Source organism: Pogonomyrmex barbatus, unplaced genomic scaffold (assembly GCF_055798465.1).
Source record: "Pogonomyrmex barbatus isolate J1 unplaced genomic scaffold, ASM5579846v1 scaffold23, whole genome shotgun sequence".
NCBI lineage: Eukaryota > Metazoa > Arthropoda > Insecta > Hymenoptera > Formicidae > Pogonomyrmex > Pogonomyrmex barbatus.
Genome location: NW_028297120.1, coordinates 296,177 through 317,772, shown reverse-complemented (window position 1 = coordinate 317,772; position 21,596 = coordinate 296,177). Strand labels below are relative to the sequence as shown.

The following is a 21,596-nucleotide window of genomic DNA, read 5'->3' as shown; positions in this document are numbered from 1 at the left end:
CAATTATGCGGCATCACGAACATTCGATAGATTTCACTTGAATTATGATTCACCGTTGAACTTATCTGGATAGTAAAATCTATAGAAGACGTAGCAAAGTGTCCACTACAAATCTTTTCGGCAGCAAAAATCTGCTAATAGATTAGATAGCTAATTGAATCTGCAGAATCTGCAATTTCATAGTCATGTAAATGTAATATATTCTAAATGATAAACGGTGATGTTCGGTTTCTATTAAAAATCTATTATCGGATTGTGTCAACAGGTTTTGCTGTAGAGAACATGAATTTAACAATTACTGTCAATCTGCCGGCAAATACTATTAACACTTTGTGTTTACTGCATTATAAACAGAGTTGAGAAAGCTACTTCTGAAAGAAAATTTGTTACGACTCATTAATCAAAAAGTAATGAGTCGTAAACAATTTACTTTTTTTATCAAGTTTTGAAGATTTTTTTTAGAACTCGCTCATGTTCGTTTTATATATATTAGTCACTCAACAATATAATTGTATTACCGTTATTAAAAAAATATATAACTGTTGTTACTCGTCCTGAAAAACAAAAAAATTGTAACAACAACGCCGTTATCTGTTCTAATTATAAGGGTAAATTACAAAAGAACTCTGCAATGCAACTTCCCTAGTTATGAGATTAAGACTTAAATTAAGATTTATAATTTTCATTATTTTTATTATTATTATTATTTTTAATTAATTTTATTATTTTAATTTATTTTATCATTTTATTATTTATCTTATTATTTTAATTTTTTATATATATATCAAATAGACGGAGTGACTGGATTGACTTCTGGAAAGGAAGGTAAAAGGGGACAACTTCGTCTGTTTAAACTTTACTTTATTACATTCTGTTAGAAATAATACACAAAAGATTCCGGAGGCGGCAGAGGTCTCCTTACTGCGGAACACGCAGGACGTGCGGGTGTCGCCCGTTTGTAAGTGAAAGTCCCCCGCGAAAATTGGCAAACCGTCGCCCGCAACCCCCCGTGCGGATCTATATCTGTATATGTGTATATGTGTTTATATATATATATATATATATGTGTTACATGAGTGTATACATGTATGTGTATGTTGATGTGCAATTCTCCTTTTATTTCAAATCTCACCCAGCGACCGCGCGCGCGCGCACGCCAGCACGTTGCATCTAATTAAGAATATACAATCTTATAATAATTATACTTATATTTATATATATATATATATATATATATATATATATATAATATGTATATCGAAAAAGAGAGTCTGCGAGGGATCGTAAATAAGCGCGCGGGTGGGCGACGTCGCAGGAAGGGTCGCAGGATCGGTTGGCGAGTTGGTTTTAAAACGAGTTTAAATGAAAAATGCCTGCATAAATGCGCCATTTAAACGGATATGTAGCGCGTAGGGCGACCCGAGCGCTTTTCTGTGTATTCTCTTTTCGCTTTTGGGATTCCACAGCACGTCGATGACAAATCTGTATCTCGCTGTATCTGTATCTGTGTCTCGCCTGTCTGACACGAGTCCGAAGGACTCATCGGTGAAGACGTCTGAAGGACCGAAAGATCCTGATCCCGAATCCTATTTTGGATCCTATTTCAGGACTATCTAACTGTTTCGTTCCTCATCCTTCAGACGTTTTCCGGATAGATTCTTTTGGATCTTTGCTACGTCCGTCGCGAATACCAAGACGACTCGATCACGCGATCGAAGATCTGAGAAGTACGCCAGGACGAAATCGTGAACGAGAATTTTATGCGGGGCTTGCAAATTTTTTCCACCCAAAAAACGCTCGTCCTTACATCTTATCGTGAAACAGCTGATGCTTCGAGGCGAGAAATGAGGAGGATCCAGCAGAAACATTCGCGAATGTTTTGACTTGATTGTCGACACGACACGACGCTTATGAAATTCAATTATGAAGATAATTATTGAAATCGAATTAAATAAATGTAAAATCATATTTATTTAAAGACAACCGTTATTTGTGACTGTTATTATTAATAGATCCTAATTGATAAAATATATGATTAAAATTTTTTTTTTACACACACTTGCACACACACACACACACACACACACACACACACACACACACACACACACACACACACATGTACAACACGTCCTTCTCGATTCTCCTTTAAAATCCGCTAAATTGCTTTGGAAAAACCTTGTAATATTCCCACGTATTACAACACTGATAGCAAAACAAATATATTTCATTTTATCCGCAATATTTATTGCGACAAGTACATCGAGTGCATCATAATTTCAAAAATTAACAGATCTTTTTGAAAATCTTTCCGGATCTCTTATATTCCTTTCCTCTCATCTTTCTATTCGAATGGAGGATGAGAGTAGCTTTTCAGAAAATTTCAGTATATTCAGAATTCAGTATATTCTCTCGCTACTTTTTATAGCCTAAACATCATAAAGGTTCAGATCCATCATCCAAAATCTTTTGAGACCGTCCAAAAACGAGGGATTCTCTGCAATATCCTCAGACACATTATATTCATGTCTTTTTTTTTTTTTAATTTTATATTAATCTCCTCCTCGATCCGTTTTGTCTCTGGATAATACTTTCTCTCGTTATCGCACGCAGACCGCGATCCTTTAATGCGTTTATCATTCAATTTTTCTATTTGAATACATATCGATTAGACATATTTTGATTTGCAAATTTTTTTTTTCAAAATTATGTGGCTATATATATCTAATTCATGGACGTGTATAAGATAATACTATCCGTGAATCGTGTATCCTTATACGACGCGTATAAGGATGTTCAAGGATGTTCACATCCTTACAAGGATACAAGGATGTTCACATCTGCCTCATAGACAGCAAGAATATCATTATAGATCCTGTAGATCCTTATATTTACATTGTCATGCTCTCCATCCTTCATTTCGCACAAACGCAATTGTTCTTCTTTGTTCGCTATCGTTTACTGATCAATACTGCAACAATCTGCGATCACTTCACAAGGAAGATTCAAATTCGATCTCTTTTCCTTTGGTTTCGTTTATATCTCGTCTAGCGTTATTAGCATCGAAATTTTTCGTATTTCCTTGATATTTTCGACGTTTTCGAAGTTGTTAAGTTGTTCCGCGCGCATACACATTTCGCATTTTGCGTGTTTTGCGTCTAATTAAATTTCATGTGCAGCGGAATGACAATTATCATGACAATTATCAATTATCTCTCTAGGAGGAAGTGAAAATCAAACAGATTTCATAACACACACTGGAAAATAAATAAAAATTCCCTTAGCTTTGTTAGCTACAATTTAATAGTGCAAGCCATAGCACATTAATTGTAATTTATAGTACCCTTATAGTCTCCTAAATTTTCACCCTTTCGCCACGACGCAACCTGATTCGAATATTCGGCGTGACTTATTTGCGTCGTTTCTATATCTTTGTTTTGTTCGTTCTTTTTCTTCTTTTTTTTTTCTTTTTTTTTTTGCAAGACACTAGTATTTGGTTTCGTGTGAAGAAAGCGTAGAAACTAAGTATCCGCAACAGGCTTGTTTACACGCAAACAAGTTGCGTAATCTCTTATAATAAAACATGATCCATCATCAAGATAGTCATGCGTTTCAGAGCAGAGGAAAGCTGAAGGCGATGTTTGTGTTACAAGTAGAAAAATATTTTAAGCATAACGATATTACGATACGCAAATAAATAAGTTCCTCCTTCAGAGCTGAAAAAGAACTAGAACTCAAACTTCTTTCTCTCGATGTAATTCACTTCCCTTGCGGTCTTCCTTATCCCTTAAAGCTTTTAAAAACATGTAGCTGCACACTTCTGAAGTGAAATACTTAGTGTTTTAGTTACATTAATTAATTGCAAAAGGGAGCAGGTCGAAAGCATCACCGATTGCTCTTTCTGCCCGACGTCCAAGAGACGTCTACGAACCACAAAGGATATTTTTATACAAACGTACAATGTACAATGCAGCGCGCTAATGGCCAGCGAATAAGGGTGTTAATTGTTAAAAAAATGCTTCTGGTATCTGGCTTTGGTAAGGATTACATCTGTGAAGCACAGATTGGTCCGAGGATCGGTGGTATCAGGATCGATGTTAAGCCGTGAAATTCCGAAACCGGCATTATCCTGGCGGAGGCCGAGTCCTCGACCTGGTAAACGCCGACTCGCAACCGATGAATCTCTCTTCGTTTCTTAGATGCTAACTAAAGTCGCCGAACGATCGGGCTGATGCACGAACGACTGCTCAGTGCTCGCTAAGGGGGATCGAGGGGGGGGGGGGGGGGGAAGAAGAGACCTGCCTCCTTCCCTTGAGGGATTTTCATCATGACGCGGAGTTTAGACGAGGGAAAATTTCTTTCGAGAGGATATTAATACTTGACTAATTCATGATAGCGATGTGTTTTATCATTTATTTTTCGAGGAATAATCGAGCACAAAGAGCAGAGATTCGACTGCATCGATCGCGTTTCCCTCTTCCGCAGGAAGCGGGATTAGACGAAGAGAATCAAGACGAAAGCAGCGAGGAGAGAGTAGATGATAGCGCTTGTCGAGGTAGTTGTGCGACGACGTTGTCCCTCGCACACATCGAGGGCAAATGAGAGGATGCGGAGAAAATGCGCCGAGGCGTTTTTGCGGCTCATTTGCATTTAATTAAAAAATAACGGTGCGACGACGAGGCGACGACGATGATGCAGCGCGACGCATCCGACGACACTGATCTTACCGATACGGATGGACGGAGCGTGCCCAAAACGCCTCATCGTTATCGACGCTCCGAGAAAAAAACATCACGCGGAAACATTACACGTAGTAGAAAAATGAACGAAGCTGTTAATCTCCTTTCGTTTATTCGTTTAATTTTACTGACTAGAGCGTCATTCGCGCTGAATACAATTAAAATTATCTTTAGAACCTAGAAACTAAAGAGACGTCGATGATAAATCCTCCTTCGTATTTCCACTTCCTTCTCTTCTCCCTCCCCCCCTCTTCTGTTTTCTCCGCTTTACGTTTACGAGAGAGTTGTAACTGCACACGATCTCGAGAACAACACCACAGGTCAGGTCTCACGTGCATCCCCGCATGCAGATGCACACGTGAGCACAGATCACGTGCGCGCTAACACGCATTTGCCCTTTTGCAACTTTTTTTTGACTTCTCCATTTTTCTCTCGTCCGACGACCCTCGTACTCTGAAACGAACGTAAATGCGCGATGGCTACCTCCGCCGACGTGTATACGCAATACGTATTAAATAGAGTAAATTCGGAACGGTTCCGTTCCATCAGTGGAACGGGATCGCGCAAACGTGTAAAAAAAAAACGTTGCCGCACGATCCCCTTTCTCATTCCTCGCGCTCCTTTTCCAATTACGTTACAAGAGAGTTGTGAGAGGAAATCGGTATAATTTCGACGAGCTCAGATTCTCGTACCGATCGTCGTCGTTTCACAGAGAACGAAAATTGTTAGAGTTGAGACTTTCGCGAGACTGTCTCTAGAAATTTTGTGAAATTATACTGATCTTAATCCCTAACATATAATCTTACGTAATGCACAAGAAAATGATATCCCGTCGCAATTTCTACCGCCCCCCCCCCCCCCCTTGCATGTCTCCTCTTTTTTCCTGTTTGGCGCGACAACACCGAGCGTTATCTTGTTCGATAGCAAAAAGAAAAAAAAAAAGAAAAAAAAAAGAGAAAAGGATAATATTCCGATTTTTGGCGATTTGTCATTAGTTAAAATAACGCATTCGGCTATGTCTCGTAGCTTATGTCTCCCTTATTTCTACCACGCATAAGATAAATGACACTAGTATCATGACACTTCCAGTTTGTGAACCATATCTCTCGAAGAAGTAATTAAAAAAAAAAAAAAAAAAAAAAAAAAAAAAAAAAAAAAAAAAATAGAAAGAAAATCAAGTATTTTACATGATGTTATACGCTTATTTAGTGATACAATTAAATATTAAATAATTATAGACTACATTTCGTGTTAACAAAAGTGAACTTAGCATACAGTCTGTGTACAAAAACCAGGATTTACAATAGCGTTTCTCTAAATCTCAATGTATAATAGGAATATAATTTTTTTTATCACATATAAAAAGCGGTTGTCTGTAATGTCTATATGTACATATCTGAGTAAGATTAGGTACCATTATCATTTAACCAATAGAAGCTATTATATAATTTGGTACACTGTTTAACTCGGTATTCGATAAATACGAATAATAATAATCAATACGTCATTACTTCCTGGTGTCTTGACATAATCGTTGGTTTTTCGCACGAAATCTTATGTATACACACGGCTCGCTTCCACGTTACACACGTGATTTTTTTTTTTTTTATTTCTCTTTTGCTTTCAAAAGGATTACTTTTTTATATAATATTTATATATAACACATGTTATTTATTAAGTCAGCGCTATGGCCAGTTCATAAATTCGAGGGTCGTTCGTCGCATAGTCCGCATTCTCTCCTTTAGAAATCCTCCTCCGATACGTAATATGCCGGACGATTGCCGAAACGATGTTGACGCCGTGATCGCTTTCACAACTTTTGCAAAAAGACCACAGCTCTATCAATGATGAATCGTATCATACAACGATACAAACTAGTATTTGTTTGCTCCGTTATCCTCTTTGCTCGTCTCGCTACCGTTTCCTCTTTCAATTCCTTTTCTTCGTAAAAATGTGGATTCCGGATGAAGACAGTGTCCCGTTTTCAAGCGGCTGTCCATACATCCAGCACGGCAACTCGATGTGACATTTAACGTGCGTCATGATAAACTAAAGTGGCCCGCCGCAACTTCGTTTCCGGGCTCTGAGATGAGCGTTCCGGTCGATTTCTTGTCGACGAAATTATCTCTCGTCATATCCCACGCGTTTTTCATGTTTTATAATCTTTTAGTTTCCTTTCCCTTTCTTTCCCACAGTCAACTCAACAAGCGAAGTATAATCAATCAAATTTGAAGCAACAACTTGATTCTTAAATATCTACCTAAAAGTACAATGGAGTCGCACAATGTCAAGAAGGCACAACTCTTTCAAATCGGTCGAACTGAAAGAAAGCACAACAGGAGGCATCATTGGCGTATGTTGAAATTTAGCAGCACGGCAGGCCGCCGATAAGTGTCTTTCTTCCAGAATGCTCGAGATTATTAAGTACAAGAAAGGTTTTTTTATTGTTGTTAAAAGATTAAATAGCAAAAGCTATGTATACATATATAGCATAGCTATATATTTTTATATGTATATTTATATATATATATGTTAGAGCATAGCTTTTCCGCGATAAGGAAATTTCTGTGCTTTCTCTGAATGAGATGAGAACATATTAACTCATTTCTCTTTTTTGTAGTTGTTCGATCATTAGAAAGTTTCATTTCAACTTCCCTTCTTTTTTTATTAGTAACAAATTTACATAGGCATACGGAAAATTATGGTTTATATTTTTGTCTTCTAATCGGCAGAGAACGGGATTCCATAACACACTACTCGCTATACATTTATACAATCTTACGATATTCCTAAGCTTGAATCCACATGCATTAATCGAGGCAAATGAAACTTCTAGCTGTACTATTAGCTTTATCGACTGCTCGAAAAGAGAGAGCGTATTTTTATTCTTTTTGCCAAATCGTCATTTCTAGAATTGGAAGCCAAATGGTTGTCAAGGGGATACAAATGAATGACAGGTGTCGAGATTAAGGGGGGGGAAAAAAAAAAACTATCGTCGAGAATATTGCCTCAACCAGCATGCGTTAATTCACTTTTCAGTCGGAATCGTCTTCATTTCCTCATTGTAATTCAAACATTCATAGCGCGTCATATTATCAAAGTAACTACCCAGTGAAACTAAGAGATTAGCACGAGTTCGTTAAAGAATGATCACTAAAAAAACAAATCCTCACTTGTTATATCTGTACATGTGCTGCTACCGTTCGCCACCAAGCTGCTGGCGCAGTAATATCTAAGTATCCCGAAATCGTTTCACTGAGGCAGCAACTTGGTAAAACGTCAGTGTTCAGCGTTCATTATGGATCCTGGCTGGTATTTTGTGACGACTCACAGTTTTGCGGATTATGCATTTGAAGCGCTAAGTGGGGCGTATGTACTGGAGAAGGTCCTGGTTGAGGCTGTTGTTCTTCTTGCATTTGTTGGATTACGGTAAAGTCTGGATATCTGCAAAATAAAACAAGCAAACAATTATTAAAGAATGATTTGCTAATATCATAAAAAATTATTCTAATATAAATAATTTACTAATTATTGTAATATGATAACTTAATACTATTAATCTTTTTGCATAAAATGAAATGCATTTAATATCAATAAAGTATTTATACATTTTAAGTTATAATATATAAGTTTATAAGTAGGATATATTAATATATATCCAAATCCATAATTTTCCAAAATACTGAGATACATTTTGCAAAATCGCGCGCACACAATATTCTTAAAGGATATATCCGATATAAAGATATTGCAGTTACAACTTACTCCATAGCCCATCCTAAGGCCCTATTGTTACGCCTCTTAGTTCGGACTTGATATTTGGATGGATTGGTAGTCTGATATTTAAATGTATGTTGATATTTCTCGGCTTCTTCCGCACAATCTTCGCTTGTGTCCTCAACTTCTGGCTCTTCATCTGGACAAAGTTCGCATGCTCGCTCCAATGTCTTTCTTGCGCTATTACTACGCTCCAAAACATATCCGTTTGCAGAATCATTGGATTGTGTCGGTGGAGACCAGTTGTTGTACGCGTGTGTATAAGGCGCCGTAGAGGCATATGGTCTCTGTAAACGATTTATTATACATTTACAATATCATCCTGACAATATTAACTGATATCAACATTCAATTTCCGTTACGTACTTTGTCAAGTTCGTCATGGAGCCAATCTATGGCGTGACTCCACTTTCTCTTCAATTCCGGGCTATGATGTAAAAGCTGATGCGCTGGTCTGCACTTACTAAAGAGTTGCACCATACATTTAATGCACTGATAAGCCCTTTTCTGATAATGGTTTTTACTTCTTTGTATTGTTTCAAATAAACCTTCTCGCTCGTCGGGTACTCCTAAAAAATATAATCTCATGTATTACAATATTAATCTGTGACAGAGCAAAAGAATATCAAGTTTGTTCAAACTTACCTTTAAGTGCATTATGCACGCGATGCGTCTGCCATGAATCCTCCATCAATAGTATCGCAAGTAGCAAATCCGTATGATGCCTCAACTCGTGGGTATACGCAAATCCTATTTGCCACAAAAGCTCACTAAGCACTGTTCGTGACAAGTGTGGATTCTCCCAACAACAGTATTGCAATAATTTAACCGTGTCTTCAGTCACATTAGCATCCTCGATCAATTTTTTAATATAACTATTCCCACAGACAAAATATAAATATAAAATAAAATGTCACACAAAGATCTTATGTTGGTGTTAAAAATGTATGCCTATGTAGTCCTCACCTAGTACGAATAAACAGTATGTCAGCTGCTTGTTGTTGGATAGGCATAAGATATTCTGACTGACATGCAGGATCTCCATACGGATTTGGTAAGGGTTCCGCACGAGGTTGTTGACTCGAGTGCACTTTCGACGACACATCGCAGCATCGTATCAACATGCTAACAACCTGATGAAGCTTGGTCAGTTCCGGATATTGATATTTTATAGTAGGACCTGGGCCTTCATCAATAGCGACTAACATAAATGTTACTGGAACATTCAGCTATAAAAAGATATTTAAAAGTTGTTAGACTGAACATCATTTCTAGCAAAATACAATGATAATGTTAATTATCGATATTTAATATAATTACATGTAATTATTTATTACCTTAAGCAATTGTGCCTTTTCGGCAAGACCAAGCGAAGCGTAAGTATGAAAGAGAGAAAAGTAATGAGGAAGATGCCGTCCGTGATCCGAAATTTCACGATGTAGCAGTGACAATACCGCATGTAACAAATGATCGCTAAGCGTCGCTACTGGATCCAAAAGTATGCCTAAGAATATTCACAAATTAAAAAGGAAAAGATTATTAGGTATTTGAGAGAAAACCATTTTAATCGTTTCAAAATTAAATTTCTGTTCTTATTTCAATACTCACTCGGTGCATTTAAACTAGGTGGTGCACATGGACCATCCTGCAGAGAAACATGCGCGAGAAATACTAAAATTTTAAGGAAAGCAGTGCGCACTTCTGTACTAGGACAGCTCAAGAGATATTCGCAAAATCTATAAATAATAAATTATTAATGATCGAACGTTTTTGCACGCTCGTGTTTAGAAAACTCCTATACCTACCTATGTGGATGATTGAACAATACTTCATTGGCAAACCAAGAACGCACTGCTTTACTGCTACGTAAATGGTGACACACGATGTCATACCAATCCGTTGCCGTGCCACGCAATGTTTTTTTGGTATGAAAACCCGTGTAGAAGAGGAATCTTGATGCTAACTGAACCGATAGCATCGCAAGTTCTTCCGCTTCAGGGCTCTGAAATATGAATAATTACGATTAAATGTTGAAAATATATATCTTATATGTGTGATAAACTTACAAGTTTTTCATTCATATTTTGTCGATTAATGTTATGAGGATTACAGGACACTAATTTCTTGATGAACTGAAAATATTCAGCACTAAATTGATTCCGATTATGCATAAATTTTATATTTTGCTTTCTCACACTGTATTCTATCGCTGATGGCATTTTCATAACTCCTAGTTTCGTATCTGAAAAAAAAAAAAAAAGAACGACCACATAAGAAACACATATCTCGAGATGAATCTTGCGTGAAATCTATAGTACTTACACAATGACAGTTCATTCACACTCTTCATTAGAGAATTTTCTTCTACATCTAATCTCGTATAAAATAGCATGTACGCATTCCACCATCGCTTCTGTTTGCGGTAACTCATCCGCTTGAGCATATGATCGAACACCTCCCCTAAATAATCGCCACCAAAACATTGAGATTTCATTTCTTCCTCTTCTTCCATTTTGCATTCTGTCACGTCACCATCATCAAATTTGTACCATTTTGCCGTACCATCGTTTAGTCTACAAAATTATTACACAAAACACAGTTTAATTTGTCAATCACATATATGTCATACGTTTGAAATACCTGTGCAGGATGTAGGAATAATAATGGCCACCGCTGGCCTGACCGCTGTGAACGACGATACCGGTTAATTGATACTTCGTGCACGTGCCCTTCACAGCTTCTTCGTAATCGCAGTCTATGACTTCTCCTTCTAATTTAGCCAAGCCGGAGACTGTGTAAGGTTCCATATCCAGATCTCGTGGAAACTCAAAGTAATCGTTGAATTTTATAGCACATACACGCTCAAAGTCATACTCAAACCTTTTCAACTGAATTGCTAAAATAGGCGGCAACTTTTTCACGCATAATCTCTTTACTGTTACGACCTAAATATAAAAGTGATAAAGTAAAATCTCTGCTCGAGCAAAATGCTACCTGGGTATGGAATATGTAAAGAGCAAAATGATATTATTTTAGTAAATTATTTTCGCATGATATTCCTTTTGAAATAATTTTTTTTATTATATGATACTTTCTAAGAAATCTCCTATATACCTACAAGAATGTATTATTATAATCATACCTTTTTGTTGCACTTATCACAATGATAGGCATCTGCACCTTCCAATAATTCTCCCTTTACATATTGCTCAAGAGAATCCAATAAATTACTGTGATTTCGTATGTCCACACTTATCACACTGAACGGCTCCTCTTTGGAATATCTGAAGATAATGTAATGTGGTATTACAGTCTACCGAAGAAAGTGGAATGTAAGAACTAAAAAGGTACCTATGAGGGCAACCTTTGCAGATTTTTTGGTCGCTGTATGAGCCACCAAGAATCTTGCCCATTATCTGTTCGTGTCCTAAAGCTTTCAGCGCCTCGTCTAGGCTCTCTACCAGACTCATAAAGAATTCCACTGCGTCCTGTTGTTCTCTAAGATTTACAGGTTCTCCTTGAAGTCTTAAAAAAAAAAAAAAAAACGAATTTTCTCATTATTTAAAATATAGAATATAATGCATCAAAGTTTAGTTTTATATTAATAATATCGTACTGTCTCTTGTTCTTTTGCAAGCAAATTGTTATTTTAAAAACATTTTATTTTCACAAGATAAAATTGTATTTATTCTTACTTGAAGTGCTTCCATAATCCTCTAGGTATATAATATTGTAACTTGCTGTAAGCCAAATGACCGAATATTGCTTGCACTTGCTTCAAGATACCGATATTATATTCCTTTCTAGATTCATCGGCACCACACTTTTCTTCATTTGTATCATTATCGTTTGTTTCGATTGTCTGTTCCCCTTCGATCCTTTCTTCACCTGAGAAATCTTCATTTAAATCAGTCGCCGCGCCTTCTGCCGCCAAAAGTCCGACTCTAATGCTTTCCACCATATATAATTGCTGTAATACTGAATTCATATAACAGGTTGCACCTGCGTTCTTCAAGCCTACGAAGCCTTTGAGAGGCCTAAGTCCCACAGGCGGTAAATAATCCCACTCCACTAATGGTTCGTCCTTCTCGGAGTAGAACATGTCGGTGAGCATTGTGACTAGAAGTTTCATGTTGGGTACACAGCCTACGCAAAGACCTACGAGCAAGTCGAACGCAGCGCTGGTTGATTGAGGGGTGGTGCATACCGGACACGCTTGCGAAGCACTGAGTTCACCGGTACTACGAAGCTGCAGCATAAGGCGAGACGCAGGAAACACGAAATCCTCGACCAGTTCCTTGATCAAATTAATTCCGTGTTTCTCATCAGAACCAATTTCATATTTCTGATTCGGTGGTAAAAAGGCCAGTAATTCCTTCGTTAGACCAAGGTGACCCTCGAGCAAGGCTTCGTCCACTTGGCTCTCTCCAGTCTCTTTCATATTATCTCGAACTTTCTTTAACCAAGCTATTTCGACATTTAATAGCGTCTCTGCGGTTGTGAGAGGGCAACCTGACATATGTGCAAAGTTCAACAGTCGACACAAAAGCTGAAAATATTCATGGCTCTGTTTTGCGTTCTCCATAACGGTACTGTTTAAAACGGTGAAGAGAAGAGTTATGGTGACCAGCAACGTTTGGTGTCCGCCGCTGCACCATGTCGATATAAGAAAAAATTGTTCACCGGCGGCGATCCTAATGGCTCTTGACGTACTGAATAGCACAAGATCTATCAAGAAAGTATGCCATATTTTGTCTCTTGATAGTGTTTCTAATGCTGACGGATTCAATACCAGGGCGATTGTCAGTACCTCGAGTGCTTCCTTACACACAAGGACATCATTATTATCGGGATTTCTCTGTTCTTTTTGGTTAGTCTCGTGCATCGAGTGAAGCACCTCGTTCGATGCATTGATGTTACTCAAATTACCCGTAGATGCGGCCCACGCTAGTCTAATTATGGCACGTATGGTAGCCACATCCGGTAATTCCCATGAAAGGGCCTGTACGAAAAGCTGCCGGCATCGATCAGCCTCAGGTCCGCCAGACAGCATTAGATGCGCCAGATGCTGTGCCAGTTTGGCCGCCACACTTCTCAACATGTATTCAGTACTTTGATTCGGTACACTTTGGAGAGCTTGCTTCAATACTGTCACCCGACCACGATTGTTAACGTGATTGTCATGATTCTCCGAAGATCCAGTTTGTTGAACTTCGTCCATCACGCATGCCATCACGTTACCCATCACAGTCAGAAGAAGCTTGCACAGTCTCAGCACTGTTAGATACGCAGACCGCTTCGTAGTTTCGTCTGCATTTGGTAAAAACTTATTTTTGGTTAGCATATCGAGGATAACGCTTGCTTCACCGCTTTTTATGAAATTATATTGAAATTCAAATGCTCTTTCCGACATAGGGTCGAGAGCTGGCATTAACAAAGTGTATAACACCTAAAAAAAGAAGAGAGAATCAATTAGAGTGTTACACAGGGATAAAATTCTCTTACTAAATGTTATTTAATATAATTTACCTCTAAATTGTATAAAACTTGGCTAGGACTTGCAGTAAAAAATAGAGAATCTACTGTCGTATTCTGCTCATTACAATGATATTGAGAAGGGTTCTGTAAAGCTTCATCGTCTTTGTAATGACCAAATAACCATTGTAATCTTGTTACAGTAAAGGTATCTGGCGGCACTAATTGCAAGAGATTTCGTGCACCATCACGCAATTGTGAATGTTGAAGGGTACAGCCCAGATCTGCTAATTGAAAGAAAAATGTCGCGTATTGCGATCTTTGCGACATCACCTAGAACAAAGTCGCGTAATTAGAAAAATAAACGCAAAACATGGTGTAATCGGTTAAATTTATAAATTTTATATTGGCAAACTTACCACACCAGGTAAACTATTTTCCGCCTCGACATTCGGTCCATCGTACGGATGATGAGGAGAACTAGTAGAGCTATCGGAACTACTGTCCGGTGAGCTAGGCATATTGCTATTTACTTGACTGAGCTTTGCAGATAATAACTAAACAAAAGACAAATCGTATTCGTTAATTATAATACATAATACATCAGTTATACTTTTTGTTCGCAGTTTTCTTTCTGTTGATACTCACCATTTTATCTCTCAATGGAATCTGAGAAAGAAGTTTTCTATCATCGGATTGTTCTAGCGATTCTCCGTTAATAAATAAGTCGAGTTTCACGTTTGTTCCACTTGCTTTAATCCTGCGTAATATTTGACGTCTCAATGAAGCTAAAGTATCGTTACTGTGTGTGAAGATATCTATATCGTCAACGTTCCGACCAGGACTCGCAAAACGGATAACGAGTGATAGATGTTTGCCACGAGCTGCTCTGTAATCAGAATAAATGTTGCACTATCACTGCATATAAGGAAGAAACATTGCTATGCGTAACTGTTATTTTACCTATGTAACGGTAATATCTTCCGTTCCCCTGGGAAAGCAGTGTCGCATTCGTTTATGTACTCTTGTAAAACTTTCATAACGCGACACATTTTTATGGCTTCCATTTTAATCTTATTTGTCATTTGTTCTTCACGCTCCTCTTTTCCATCCAGATAGACTCTACTCAAAACTGTCACAGTGTCGTAATGAGCTTTCAATCTGTCCATACATTCAGCTATATATGTTTCGTGAAATGCCAAGACTGATGACTGCAATCGCGGTCCTAAATTAGTATTTACTTCCTTTAAAAGTTCTATACCTCTATTTGCAATTTCCTCTGGGCTGTTTGTTACTACCTGTAAATAGACGAGATTACGATGTTTTCAAACATGCATACGAATGGAAAAATACGTTGTATGTGTTATAAAATTATAACCTAAAAAATAATATTACATACTCTCCACAAGTAGTCAGTTCCAATTAAATCCACATCATCCATAAGAAAAGTCCTACGTTTCAGTTTCAATTTTCCTTCTTTAGAATTAACAGCTTTAAAAAATCGTTCATAACACTTAATACCACTTTCCGTAAGCAATGTCGGATCTAATTGCAAAATATTGTTTTGAAAAAAATCCTTGTTTATTGCTGGATCTAGATCTGGTTCATCTCCCATAAGTTTCGAAAACCATTTAAAGCAGGCCTCGCGATCCGAAACGAATACACCTTGCTCAGCTAAGCATTGCCAAATTTGCTCTGCTTGATCAGCACATAACCATAATTGTCCGTCCTATGAAAAAAAAAATTATGTTATTTTTTTAAAGAAATTCATGATTGTTCTGTCTCGAGATCTGGAAGTATATGGAAGTATATGGAATATATATACCTTCAATAAGAAACGCAAGAAATTTAATCTTTCTTGCACTTGCATAATATGGTTATATCGACCGTCAGGCATAAAAGTATTTGCGTCAATTTCAGGATTTTCCTTTACCAACTGCCGTACTTTATCCATATAATTTGTTAAGCTATTTGTTACAAGAATTACTACTGAATGTTCGCTTTGTAAACGCTCTATTACTTCTTGCCTGTACAATAATAATAAAAAACAAAATTAATATAGCAATATATGTATGTCTATTTATATATACGTTATATGTATTATACTATTAGTATGTCATTATACCTATAATGCAAATGATGGCTACGCTGATTATGACCTAGATTGGGATTTGGTTCATAAAGGCAACATATTTCGCGAATTTGTTTCAAAGCAGGGAGAGCCCATTTATCACCATTTTTCAATTCTTCGACACATTTATCCACCCAAATTGCCTTTTGCGCATCTCTTTCTTGCGAGCATGAATAATCGAGAATTTTTACATGAGCATTTAGTGCTTGATCCATGATCTCTGTAGGGACTTCATCGGAATGTGCCAAAGTCCAAAAGAGTGTTAATACCTGGCAGTAGAATAAAGATATTTGCAGATCCAAAATAAATTTATATATAAGTATGTATTAAGATGATATCTAACCTTGTGCGCCATAACACCATCTTTATCATCTTCTGCAAGTCTTCTGATCAATTCCAATAATTTTTCTCGTTGTTTTTTGTTGGCAGTTCTCCAACTTGTCTGAAACAATAGCAAATTTCTTTTATATAAACATCTTCATTCAATTCAGTATAAATTTAATATCAATTGCAAACAGATACCTGAAAACACTCAAATAGATGATCAAGTTGTTCAGGACTAAAATCCCAAGCTAATTTGGCTAACAGATCATGAACGTTCTTCACAATTGCTTCATGTTTGCCAGCTTGTGCAGCCCATACAGCGTCCAAATCTTCTAATGTAAGGGCACGTTCTTTTATAATAAAACGTAAAATTTTCTCCAATTTCTCAACATATTGCGGTTGATGTAATGAGTCCCTTAGTACAATTTCCAATACTCCATTGTCTTTAATCCATTTCTGTATCGCAAATAAGTATTCTTTACATTATTTTTGAAGAGTCATCATAACATAAATAGTCAAATTCATGACATTTGCAAAATATATTTCGATTATTAATATTTTAAAAATATTACACTAAAGGTATAAAGTATCATGGATTTTTTAGACAATACTCACCGCCATGCGCTCTGCTGTAAGCCATTCCTCTTCCTCTACTATTGTATTACGGTGTTGATGATAACTAACACTAGATATTACTTTATTAACCTCATTTAAAGCATTCATTTTTCCATTAAACGAAGAAATTTGCAAGAGTCTCAATATCATTTTCAGTCTCAATATTTCCAAGTTCTTTATCATCTCTTCCTGATGAGGTACGCGTGACACCAAGCATTTAGCAGCTTTGATTATGGCTGATATTGCATCATTTTTTGATTCATTTTTTGCCTCTTTTTTCAACTCGTCATCAGTTAAATTATTCAAAATAAGAGGTACCATTTCCTGTATGTAACAACATGTTTTGTATTGCTTTCTCTCTCTTTATAAACAATCAATGATAAACTGAGGATATACTTACAACAATAGGCATCAGATATTTAATTATTGTATGAACAGTCAAAAGTTCATAACATAAGCCAAAGGGTCTGATTAAAGCATAAATAACTGGCACTGTTAAATTACGTCCACTCTGAAATCTAGAAAGCAAAATTTCAAATCCATTGAGACTCCCGAATCTGAAACAAATGGTTATGTTAATTCATATTGAAAAACAAAACGCTTTGTATATATGTAATATATGTAATATATGTATATATGTATATATGTAAAGTTAATGAAAAACCTGTTTATAAGATCTACTAGCCAACCACGAGGCGCTCGCGAGTCAGATGGTGGGCGAGCATAAAGTTCCTCATCAGGAATATCGCTACCAGGAGGAACAGTTTCTGAAACTCTTATTGCATTTACTGTGTGAAACCTGGAAATAATATTGATTTAAAACGAATTACATAGAAAGCATGCCTTTAATACAATTCACATTACTGGAATATTCACTCACTTATTACTAGGGTTAAAAACCATGGCCAGTAAATCAAGTAGAGGAAACCAGTCCTCATCTAATTTCAGGACACATAGTTCCACCAAACGTGCACAGTTAGTATTAATACAATTGTGAATATTTAGTTTCCAACTGTTTACCGCATCATCCGTTAATATCTTGGTAAATGAGATTGTGAGACCTTCTCGAAAAAAGCGCTGACACGCTTCACTTTGTACATCAATTCCTGAAATACAATAAAAAATTGATGCATCTTATAAATAAAAAATAAATATTTAAAAACACATGTTAAAATACATCTTGAAATCACACAATCATAAAATCATTTAACATAACGCATGTAAAAGAATAAGAATATATCTAAAAAATTTCATAAATGATATATAACCTTTTTTACAAAGTTCGATACTGGCTTGTAACAGGCACTCTAATTCTTGTTCGGGTAGAACTGGTACAACCCATCGTGGACTAGATATCTTTTCATGAAGCATATTAAGTTTGAAAATAGGAAACTCAGGTTCTTCATGAAGCTGGTTGCTATCTTCTACTGTAGTGATAGCGTCATTGTTGCATTCCGTTTGTACCACATTCTCATTGAGTTGGAGTCCCGACATTGTATCAGTCAATTGTTGCGGACCTGGTGGACTGTGCATCTATACAAGACAGATACATACATATGTACATACATATACACACACTCATATATATATATATTTTTGTGATTTTATTTGGATACAAACTATATTTCATATCACTTTCATCGATTAAGCATATTAAAGAGGGATTTATACTCCATTGTCTGATGTCCAATACCCAATAAAAGAGTACATTTTCATAGATAAAAGTGTTTTATTATCTAGAAATTCCAAAAGGTAAAATTAGGTAGTAAGTAAACCTAAATAGTAACAAAAGTGTTACTATTTAGGAACTAGGAAAAAGTCTCTTATTGGATATCAGATCATTGCGTACTGAATATGGTACGAACCTTCTATAAGTTCAAGTCTACATACCTGTGTATTTTGCTGGCTGTCAGGAGGGTCTATGCCAACTCCCTGGCCCCTAGTGGCAATCGTCATTTTATAAGTTCTTTGCTAAGCCTTAATTGTCTCGATATCTCTTGGTCCAATGATTACACCACCGATAACAAGCATTCAGCTTATATACTGACATTAAATATAATTAATCCTAAAGGCCTTGTTTTAATAAACTATACCTACATTATCTGCAACAAAGAAAAAGAATTTTAGCATTGCGTTTCTCAAGATTCACTAATGAGAGACATAAGTCTCACATTATAAACAAATTATGGTCTTCAATAGACAAACTAATGATAGTTGTCATCAAATTCAATACAGTCCAAGCACATGAGAATTTTAATTTATCACAACAACGCGACGACAAATTACATAAGCATTCAATTTCTTGCGAAAACCACAACAAATGGCAACTCGCAAACCAATGTATAACTAGCAAAAATATACTCAGAGACTAATATGATCATTATTGTCTTCAAGTGAATCTCAAATCTCAAGACAATGCATAAGTCGAGGAGAATCGATTCCACAACCACGAGTGGAGTGTTTCGAAGCAATCGGCTACAACTCGAATATATCCACGGTGCAAGGCAGATACCACCGACTTAGGACGCGTATTACGAGCGTTGGGCCACGGTGGCATGCGGACGGAAGAGATGATTAAAGAGATCAAGCCGAGAGCGACATCGTGGATGATTATGCTCTCGGATCACGCGACGCGACTTCAAGGCGCGAATCGTTGTCGTCACCGTCATTACCGTCGCTTGGACATTCCGTCGACGCGCGGCAAACTGTCAACGTCGTCAAAGAGCTAACGACGAGGGAGCGGCCGTGCCGGTCGGCGCTCGCTCGAGAATAGGTGTGCGTCTCGTGGACGCGCGCTTTCACCAGGAAATCGCGTCCAGGCGACGATCGGTCGTCGCGAGGAGATGCGCTGTAACGCCGTCTCGGGACCGAGAAGTCGGCGCAGCGCTACCGGACAACGGCGACTCTGTCGGGAAGCCCAGCCGTGGGTCTACGGATCGCTGTCGGAGCAGGTCGGCCCCCGACGAGTTGGTCGATCGACGACGGGCGACGGCGATCGCGCGGCTCGGTACCTAAGCGACCCCGACGATCCTCGCGGCCCAGGCGGCGCCTCTATTTTCGCCCCGTTCTCTCCAACCGGGCTACCTCTCCGGACAAAATGGCGACTATCCTAACGATTGGCACTGCCGTGTATTAACAAAAGCGCCGATATTCCGGCCCGATAGCCGGCCGCGGTCACGCGAACGGGGTCAGATCGTGCGGATAGCCGTCCCGGACCGTGGACGGGCCGCGCGTCGCACCTCCGCCGTCGGGGAACGCACCTTTACATAGTAAACGTGGTAGAAATTCGTGTGTTGCACTTTTTTGACGTGACGTTACGGAACTCAACTGGCAAAATCTGTAAACACGACTGCCGCGGCGCTGCGGTGCTCGCCCGCGAGACGACGTGCGTGCACGACGGGGTGCCGAGCGAGGATCGCGATTGGTCCGTTCCCTCGGTCGCGCCGTCCTCGTTCCTCGTTGCTATTCGTCGCCGATGCGACCATCGCTGGCGCGGGAACGTTCAATTGACGCGATTCTCTCTCCGAGGAGAGAGACTGTCCACAGAACTTTTTGGCTCGAGCTAAATTTCTCATGTTTTGACTCACCTAAGATGATCGAAGATTTAAAGGAGAACTCGAAAAGAAGAATCGATACAGCAACTGCAGATGATGAAAAATGTTTGCGTTGAATACGTTCTTGGTTGCTGTATCGCATCCTTCTGCGTTCGGAATAAAATAGGCCTATTTCAAGGAAAGGAAAGAATGACATGAATCTCGATTACGCTTAAAAATCTAAACCATTTTTAGTGATATTTTAATTAATTACAACAAAATAAAATGGAAAATGTATTTTTTTCGAATTAACTGAATTGCTCGTAAACTAAATTAAATTATAAATTTAAATAAATATTAAATACAGTTTATGTTTTATTGAAAATTTTTCATGTGCTTTGTTTTACAAAAAAAAAATTTTAATATGTAAAAATTTTGAATTTTGTAAATTTAACTTCAGATTCGTTATTAGCGAACATATATAAACGCGAACATAAATATCAATAACATCTATTCAGTAAAAAAAATGTTACTCGACGAAATGACTCAAATGAGAGTTGTACAATAAAATTTCTGATTATATAATCATTCCTAATTTTCTCTTCCCAATATACAATAATAAACAAAAACTTAATAATTTTATTTACATTAAAATGGATACATAACTCAACAATTGAAAATTGAAATTTTCGTAAATATTTCTTATATTGTCCTATAATTCTTAAATATAATTTTTAGTTTGATAGAAAAAGATAAGGAAACAAATTAGATTTATTTCTATATTTGTTACATGTGTCGATTGAATCAATTAATGATTATTATTAAACTATATACTCAAGATCATCTTACAAATCTTTTATTATTTTAATTTCCTCTTGCTATACACTTTTTGTGTGATACAGTCAGAGTAGAGAATAAGGCAAAAGCAACATATTCTTATTCCCAATAATACATTTCTACACTTTGAAATTAAAGAGAGATATTTCGATGGTTGGAAGGAAA

At 37.3% G+C, this 21,596-nt stretch overlaps 1 protein-coding gene across 1 annotated transcript; it reads right to left on the bottom strand.

Annotated features, from left to right (window-relative positions):
- Positions 1-844: 844 nt before the first annotated feature.
- Positions 845-20,471, bottom strand: faf (ubiquitin carboxyl-terminal hydrolase-like faf). Its single transcript, XM_089078425.1, has 30 exons — positions 20,322-20,471; positions 18,952-19,163; positions 18,330-18,594; positions 17,942-18,167; positions 17,726-17,860; positions 17,462-17,618; positions 17,062-17,385; positions 16,645-16,902; positions 16,466-16,564; positions 16,117-16,391; positions 15,817-16,018; positions 15,391-15,720; positions 14,955-15,289; positions 14,640-14,880; positions 14,411-14,548; positions 14,046-14,324; positions 12,212-13,965; positions 11,868-12,041; positions 11,659-11,800; positions 11,157-11,461; positions 10,839-11,089; positions 10,583-10,758; positions 10,322-10,518; positions 10,125-10,252; positions 9,854-10,020; positions 9,483-9,745; positions 9,162-9,391; positions 8,883-9,085; positions 8,505-8,803; positions 845-8,183 (listed from the first exon to the last, which is right to left on the bottom strand). Exons 2-30 carry the CDS (start codon positions 19,015-19,017, stop codon positions 8,036-8,038), a joined length of 7,767 nt encoding a protein of 2,588 aa, XP_088934551.1. The 5' UTR covers positions 19,018-19,163; positions 20,322-20,471; the 3' UTR covers positions 845-8,035.
- Between the last annotated feature and the right edge of the window lie 1,125 nt (positions 20,472-21,596).

Coding starts and splice junctions, on each gene's coding strand:
- faf (XM_089078425.1), bottom strand. CDS start 19,017: ATGACGATTGCCACTAGGGGCCAGGGAGTTGGCATAGACCCTCCTGAC. Junction 17,619..17,725: donor CTAGTAGATCTTATAAACAG/GTTTTTCATTAA, acceptor CATTTGTTTCAG/ATTCGGGAGTCTCAATGGAT. Junction 15,721..15,816: donor TCTTGCGTTTCTTATTGAAG/GTATATATATTC, acceptor TTTTTTTCATAG/GACGGACAATTATGGTTATG.